This window comes from Histoplasma capsulatum, genomic scaffold, assembly GCF_000149585.1.
Source record: "Histoplasma capsulatum NAm1 scaffold_5 genomic scaffold, whole genome shotgun sequence".
Lineage (NCBI taxonomy): Eukaryota > Fungi > Ascomycota > Eurotiomycetes > Onygenales > Ajellomycetaceae > Histoplasma > Histoplasma mississippiense.
Window position 1 is genome coordinate 2,267,663 of NW_001813978.1, and position 8,483 is coordinate 2,276,145.

Below are 8,483 nucleotides of genomic sequence, written 5' to 3' on the forward strand. Positions count from 1 at the left end.
CACCGCAGTTGGCTGCCAACAAACACGCTTGGGCCTATGGCTATTTTTAGATTTTAGCCCTGGCACGGATCACGAGGCTAAGTCGGGCCTTTTTTCAAGGGTTGATGATCTTGACACGAAGATCAGTCAATCAAAATGATGAATGAATGATGGCGGAGATGGAGGTGGAGGATGCTGTGAGAGCTGGTTACCAGCCAAGGAGTATATGAATGTATGTACCTGCCGTGAGGTACAGAATACTGACGGCACATCCTCACTCAGCTCATTTTGCAGTGATGATCAACCCTGCCAGTGGGATAGAACGCGGTGGACAATTTGAAACAAGGCGTGGCATCATCACCGCTTTTGTGAAGGAGTGTTCAAAGAAGTCTGCTGTGGATGTCTCATCTGCATACGGAGTACAGAATACAGCTTTTGAGAACAACCAACCAAACAGAAATAAAGACGCTGGAGACGAAGATCCGCTAGGCCCTACGCCGAATTAGCCATATTTCTCGCGACAGAACCTCTATTGGTGGGCCTGGCGGGGGAAAGGAGAAAATAAGTAGCTGTACTGGCACTGAGGGTGCTCAGCCTTGTGGCTGAGTCCTGCAGGAAGACGGAGACCAGGAAGAAGCCATTCCTTCGCCTGGTTCCTGCATGGAGAATCGCTGGACAACAGCCATACTACTAATGGAAAAGAAACAGAAGAACACTTGAGATGGAACACTAACGAAGTATGCCTTGCGACGCTATACCCAGGGTCGTCCATCCCTGGCTGATACTGCACAGGAGAAAGCTATCTGTGAGTTGCAGCCCAACTATGGCGCACGGATTTTCTATTCTGTATTGGTTATGCCCAAAAGATCATGACAACTGACCTACACTGGGCCAAAGGACTGAAGACTACTAGTAGATAGGATACGAGAAGATAAAGCCAACCTGGCTGCTCTAGGGCACAGGGTCCGGATGGCTCTGAACTACTAGTACTAGTATCCATGCACCACGGAACTTAGATGTAGAAGTAGGACACCAAAGCATGATATCGTTGTATACAAGCTGGCTGTGCGAAATGATGCATTTTCTGCCTGATGGGAGTGCATGGAGTTGGCGGGGGTGAGAGCGTGCAGAGGGGTATCTTTATGTACTGCTGATGTATTTGTAAGCGTGGCCAATGTAACTAACTTCCGCTGCTGTTCCAGCGCGGGTGGTACATAATGGTACATGGACGTTACTTGGCTGTCTGGCGCCGTTCATCTGGGCCAGGCCGGGGTAAGGCCGACCTTCCTTTCTTGGCCTGCTCGACCTCATCTCCCCTACTTAACTATCCTCCTGCGAAGACCGCCCCACCGTTCTCTTCCCATCCCCAACGCCATCGCCGATTGTTTCGTCTCGTTCCCACGTTGGCCGGATAGCCTTTCTGTGCCTCTGCTCCAGACGTATTTCAGTTGCATCCGATTGCCTTGTGCGCTCGGTGACAGTGGGGGTCCATACACCTCTGCGCCAAGCAGCCTCCACCAACCCCCCTCCCAACTAAATCCCTTCCGTCCTTCCCTCTCTTCTCTACACGCATTGTTCGACTACTTTCTTCTTGCCATTGTTGTGCGATCTACTCTTGGAATTGGTACGTCCTGTAGCTCTTCTACAAGCGTTGATCATTAGGCCTGATGTTTGAAACATCTGCTTGCGCCACGCATCAGATCTCCCGTAGAATATTAAGCGACCGTTTTTCTTCGCGTCCAGCCGAGGACTACGATATCCATTCCATTACCGCCGCCACCGGCGGTGTCGATCTTCCATCGCCTCGTTCCAGTCCAATTCCGCCCGTTCGCTGTCAGCATAATCAATCACCCCGCTTCATAAGCTCAAAAAAGGTGGATTTCCTTCTCTGGGAAGACCCATTGCTTCGCCGCTTTTTCCAATTCCCCGATCGATTCGGGATACATCCACAGACCAACTTGCCTTACCCACCACCCTGTCCAACGCTCTGATATACACGCGCGTTCTAACCTACGTACGCTATGGATTTTCCACAGGAGAACAGGGGGAGGCCGCTTTCAACGGACAATAAGAATCGCTCCTTAAATCCATCACCCTCCCCCCAGCCCCAATACCACGACAATCAGGGGCATCCACTTGGACACGATCCTGCTGGCTCTGTATTTCCCGGTTCAAATACTTTCACCACTGCTAATGAGCACTTCCCTATAACCACTCCTTACCTGGCCTCATCTGCGCATAATACCAATTTTCTCCACTCTACTGGAGCTCAGTCGTCTGAACCACAACCCTTTGGTCAGCCCCAGCCGTACTCCCAATCTTTCGAGGCAGGCTTCCTCAGCCAGCTCGAGCGTTCGTCTAATATCAAAGCCGCTCAAGAGGAGGAAAACTTTTCTAATCTTTTAAACTCAAACCAACCGCAATTTGAAGATTTTCCTATTTACAACAATAACAACCCTACATCCGATTTTGACTCATCTTTCATGCTTGACCCACAACTTAATCAGCAGCAACAGCAGCAACAGCAGCAACAGCAGCAACATATAAACCAGTCGGTCAACCCTGCTGACTTGAGCAGAATGTCATCTCCACACAACCAGACTCCCCCACTTTTGATACCACCTGATTCCCACGCGTCCCCTGGACGCCCATCATCGCCCGTCTCCAATCCCGGTGCCTATTTTACCCCAGGCCATTCGCGCCCGGCGTCATTAGATCCTGCAAGCGCAGCCTTTCTAACGAGCCAGTCTCAGTCCGATTGGCATGGGATGTTAGGAAATCCTATTTACCAGACTCATCAAAGAGCGCCGTCGGAACATTCAGATGTTTCCTCTGTTGCCCCTTCGCCCTATCTAGGCCATCACGATACGTTTGATGTAGACACAAACAATCATTCTCCATTACTATTAGCTCAAAATGACCCGGGCCTGTACGAGAATGCTCTAGGAATGGAGTCGTTCTCAATATCGGATCAGGCCCAGCATCATGGGATTAGCCCAGCCCATAGTCCCTACATTTCCCCACGCTTGCTACCTCAGCAGCACGGCCCAGAACTCGGACAAGATGGGTCATTCCACTTAACCCAACATGTGAAAAATCAACTTGGGCCTACCAGCCCTCCCGATATGTATGTTTCCAGGTCTGAGGCTTCGCCAGCACCTGCCGCTGCATTTCAAAGTCATAATAGTCCTGGAGATATGGGCCAGGCTGCCCAAATGACACCCCCTTCTATCAATGTCGAATTTGCACCTCCCTCGCGAACCACGAGTTTTGGTCCAGCAAAACCTGAGACAGCCATGGACACTCTAAGCCCTCCCGTTGGTCGTAAGTACTCCATTCCCCGTATCTAAATTTTGGGGCACTGCTTCAAGCAATTGTATACTAAATGACACGGAATAATAGGTTCCCGTGGACGGAGTAAGTCCGATCCATTTGGACACGCCGTCACCCGTCCGATGTCATCTCCAACCACAGCAGCCCTTGCTCAGGGTGCGAGCTCACCATCGCGGTCTCTTTCTCCGTTTAACGGCAGCACGGGCAATTTGAGCACTCCAGCTTCCCGTGATACATCTCCAGCAGCAGCGAAGAATCGCCGCCAGTCGACCTCTTCGATTGACAGTCGGAACTATATCCTGGATCTTGCAGATCCTCAGCGGCCGGGTGCCAGTAGTGCTGATTCTAAGCGTGTGCAAAAACATCCAGCAACATTCCAATGTAGTCTATGCCCGAAACGATTTACGAGAGCTTACAATTTACGCTCTCATCTCCGCACCCATACTGATGAAAGACCTTTCGTGTGTACTGTGTGTGGTAAGGCCTTCGCCCGTCAACATGACCGGAAGCGGCACGAATCACTTCATTCGGGGGAAAAGAAGTTCGTTTGTCGTGGAGACCTGGCCCATGGGGCTCATTGGGGCTGTGGACGAAGGTTCGCTAGAGCTGATGCGCTTGGCCGCCATTTCAGATCTGAAGCAGGCAGAGTATGTATAAAGCCTCTGATGGACGAAGAGGCTCTCGAGCGCGAGCGGACCTACGTAGATCAACAACAGATGCACGGCCACTTACAGCCGATAAGCCAACCAATGAATATACCACCGATGGACGGTAAGCCGTCCGGCTTCACACTTCCAGCAGCACTCCTCGCACAGTATCCTGCGCTCCAAACTCTCCAGTGGGACCAGCTTGCACCACAGCCAGACGATGGGAGCGATATTGGCGGAGGTGGAGGAGCTAGGAGTAATTATGATGCTAGTTCTGGCGGGGAGTATGGGTTTGGCGACGATGACGATTCAGGGCTAAATAGTGGGTATGTGAGCGGTTCTGGGCAGAATTACTCACATGCACCACCGTCGCAGGATCAGATGATGGGTGTTCCGTCTACGGGGAGCGGCTGGGGATAGCCCTGGGGGAAATGCAATGTTGGTTTATTGACTGACCCAGTTGGCGCTATCTACTTTGCGACTTTGTTCTTTCCATTTCTTCATTGTATCCTCTTTATCTGCCTCTTATGACATTTATTTATTTATTTATTTATTTATTTATTTTGGTTCGGGACGAATACCCTTTACGGCCGCTTTCGTTATATTAATTATTAGTATTGTCATTTTTATCACCATTTCTTATATTTGCTTCCCATCGTTTCCTTCCTAGGTTGGCCCCTCTTTTCCCCCGTTGTTTTCAAGTCTTTTTCTTTCCTCTCTTTTCGTTCTTCCTTTGGCTACGCACGGGATAGAGGAAAATGGAACTTTGGCCTGGATGCTATGTTGTTGAGGACCGACAGTAATATCAATTTTCATGGACTCCGGTTGAAACCGGAAGGGTTGTTTTTATATGATATATATTTACTTTTTTTTTTTTTTTCTATTTTCATATAGTGTTTATTTTTATCTGGTACATTCGGTCTATCTAGGCTTGTCTTATCTCCGCCTTTTATTTATTTATTCATTAATATCATTATTCAACCAAAGCATCATCTCAGCGTGTATTTCACGCCCTATTTTAAACTCTTCTTATGCGGATATGTAATGTGTAGGTAAATATGTATTGGACGTGTATAGTACTAACAAGACCTAGATGCCCACACTCAGTATTTTTGGGGAGAATTCTCATTTCGGCAACGATAAGGGATGAAAAGGTGCAGGTCCCGATTGAGGGTTAGGGGTCTCTGCCTTGGTTTGTAGATTACATTTCATAGGACATATGGCAAATTCAAATTTCAATGAATGAATCATAATTAATTAATTTGTCAACGGCATTCGGTTTGGTAAATTACAAGAAAATTAGCTAGCTGAGGGAAACGTATCTCTCTATAGGTTTGAAGAATCTGAATCTGCGATGTACCACCTTAACAGATGCAAAATAAATCAGCCGAAAAATTCGCCGTTCCATTTTAATTTACCATAATTTCTTACTTCTTCTCCCTTCCTCCCCTCTTACTCTCTAACTCAATCAATTTCCCGATCTCCCCCACCCACCTCTCCGCAAACACCTCGTCCGTAAACCTCTTCGACGACCTCCTCGCCCTCAACCTCATCGCCACCCTCTCTTCTATCGGAAGCGCCAACACCGCCTCAAACGCCGCCGCAAACTCTGGCTCCGTTGTAGCCCGGAATCCCGTCGCGCCTTCTCCCAAATCCACAACGATATCCTGTCGGGGACCACCGGAATCATGTACGACACTTATCAGGCCCGCTGCCTGGTACTCGACCACGCCTATGCCGAAGTGCTCGTTCCACATGGCGTTGACGCCGATGGAGGCGTGGCGGAGGTGGGTGAGGATCGTGGGCCAGCTGGCGTCGCAGAGGAAGGTCGTGTGGTCACGGATTTTGAGCTCGTGGGCGAGCAGGCGGAGGTTGTAGATGTGGGTTTCGTCGGGACTGGAGTGGCGCACAGAGCCGATGAGGATTAGTCGTGGATATTGACTGTGTGGAGCTTTATGAGTCTTTTTGAATTCGTTGAGGAAGCGGGAGAAGGCGCGAAGGATTAGGGCGTGGTTCTTCTCTGGGCGGAATTGCGCGATGTAGAGGATTGTTGGCTCGCGTGATTCTCGCTCATGCGGGAGATCTATTTCTATTGATTCCAGCTCTGAGACGGCCACGGGGGGGAAGACGACGGTGGGTTCTTGGAATTCTCGCCTTTTTTGCCGCGAGGGGAGCCAGAGAGAGCGTATATGTGCGGCTGTCCAGGATGAGTTGCACATAACTACATCAATTGTGCCACCAACCCGGCCGTATAGCTTCGCGAACGCGTGCCAATATTGTCGCTTGGCATATCCTTTCCAGCCGGCCCCTGCACCGGCGTTTAAACCTTTCGTACCTGAAAGATCATCAAGGGAGCTGAGCATGTCTGTCGAAATAGTGGGGTAGTGTACGTACGCCCCGGTCGGAATTGAAGGGAAAAGGAAGTGGCAAAATGCCAGGACGAAGGAATAGCCCATAGTGTCAATTAAGATGTCAGGAATTAGGAGAGTGAATGCGTCGTATCCGAGGATTAGGGAGCCCAAAGATTGACCAAGGAGAGTAAAACGTGGGTATATGCTGCTGAGAACATATTTGCGAGTTGAAAGATATAGGAATACTATTGTTGGAGAGTAAAGGCGAATATTGAAACGATTCTATATTTTACATTTTAGCTACCGATCATATTAGGTGCTTTTCGAATAAAAGAGAGCGAAAGGGAGAAAAAAAAAAAAATTAAAATAAAATAAAAATTAAAATAAAGTAGATAACCTACCTCGACTCTTTCAAGCATTGTGGTCTTATTCAGGTCATTATCACCTGTGTAGATTGCACATATAGCTTTTGGCCAGCGGTTTTGTGTTGCTCTTACTGCTGCCCAAAGGACACGCTCGCCTCCGCCACCAGCATTGCTGCAGAACAATGAGTCAGTCGACTTCCACCGGGAACGACGATTGCAGCATTTTCATTTCTTTTCCTTACCAAAATGGATGGAAGAATCCTATCACGCCTTCCCAATCGTTTCCCGCCGCATCCCCGTTTGTAGCAGTCCCAATGCCGTATGTTTCAACTTTTTCCCAATCCTCATCTTCCTGCTTCGCATACTTGGCTCTTCTTGAGTAGTATTCTTCCTCATCTAGCCGTATCCGCGCACGTATGAGGTCCCGCTTCCACCGGTATTTCCTGGCAATAAGCCATCCAATCGACTTGAAGACAAGGCGGAAGACAAACCCAGATAATCGCGGAGCGGTCAGAAAGAGTGCGAGCAGCGTCACGAGAGTAGCAATGGATGACACGGATAACAACATCATGGGCCTGCAGTCAGCGGAGGAAATTAGTGGACGCCGACACACAAGCCGTTACCGACAGAAGTGTATGCTGTAGATGAGGATCGGGGAGCTTGGCCATCGATGATAACCTTCCAAGGTAGGTTATAAGCGGTATAATCACGTGTTGATATAATCTCCGGCGATATAGATTATCCTTCCACCAAAGCTTGAGATCTCTCAACTCTCCCGAATGGTCGAACCCACCAGTTTTAGTGGTGAACGGCACGATGTCCGCGCCTGGGTATAGGTTACCCCTCGATGCTTTGCGGACTACCCACTGTGGGCTGAATGCCCGGCTCCTTCGGGCATCATGTCCGGCTCAGCAATGCGCCGTGAGGCTGCGCGAGACTGCTCAACAGAGGCGCCATTTCCACCCATCGCGGCCTACCCAAATGGTTTCCACATCCATTGAGTGCGCACACGATCTCCTTCAAATAGTCCATACATATACCGGTCTCCCCTGGGTGGCCTCCATCCCCTTGACGGCTATGACAGCACGGGTAGCATTCGGGTTACCCTTTCTCATATGGTCAACATCGCAGCGAAACAAAAGATTGCTTGCGAACCCAGCGATCCTTGCCTATACCCGTATGAAGAGAAAAAATATTATGGATGCCGCCGCCAAGGAACAACGGTTTCTACCACCACAGTTTGTGAGCCGCCAGAGTGCATTAGAAGCATCCCAGTTTCAAAAGAGCCTGCTAAAACGACATCATCTTCGTTTGGCTCCGTTCGCTCCGTTCGCTCCGATATTACAACTTCCTTTTTGGCTTGCTTTTATGGAGAGTATTCGGTCGATGAGCGGATGGCAACCCGGTTTGCTCGCCATTCTGCAACAGTGGTTTAATCCTGATGGCGTCAGGGCTCAAATACCCGTAGAACCCTCTCTTTCTAGCCAGGGGGCTTTATGGTTCCCTGACCTTATGGCTGCAGATCCCCTGGGCGTCCTTCCGGTTGCTATTTCGGTTTTGATGTTCACTCACATTACGTGGGGTTCCAAGGTTAGCAAGATGAAAGATCTTCCCCAATTGGTATCACAAGGAAACTTGCAGGCCATATTTTCCTGGGCGATCCAGCGCATTTTCCAAGCAATGTCGATCTGGATTGCGCCAGCTCTATTGTATTCAGAAGCCCCCGCAGCGCTTAGTATCTACTGGCTATCCACGACTTGCGTTGCAAGGTGTCCAGTCTCAGCTTCTGAAAAAGTATATGCCGACTC

General features: G+C 49.4%; 2 protein-coding genes across 2 annotated transcripts; one reads left to right on the forward strand and one right to left on the reverse strand.

Annotated features, from left to right (window-relative positions):
• Positions 1 to 149: 149 nt before the first annotated feature.
• On the forward strand, positions 150 to 4,379 carry HCAG_05537 (conserved hypothetical protein; the record flags this gene model as incomplete). Its single annotated transcript, XM_001540020.1, has 8 exons — positions 150 to 201; positions 274 to 398; positions 742 to 784; positions 893 to 942; positions 1,182 to 1,251; positions 1,723 to 1,805; positions 2,016 to 3,303; positions 3,382 to 4,379. The coding sequence occupies 8 exons, from the start codon at positions 150 to 152 to the stop codon at positions 4,377 to 4,379; spliced, it is 2,709 nt and encodes a 902-aa protein (XP_001540070.1).
• A 1,007-nt stretch (positions 4,380 to 5,386) lies between these two features.
• HCAG_05538 (conserved hypothetical protein) lies at positions 5,387 to 7,642 on the reverse strand (the record flags this gene model as incomplete). The annotated part of the gene is made up of 4 exons (XM_001540021.1): positions 5,387 to 6,592; positions 6,712 to 6,847; positions 6,918 to 7,250; positions 7,539 to 7,642. 4 exons carry the CDS (start codon positions 7,640 to 7,642, stop codon positions 5,387 to 5,389), a joined length of 1,779 nt encoding a protein of 592 aa, XP_001540071.1.
• Between the last annotated feature and the right edge of the window lie 841 nt (positions 7,643 to 8,483).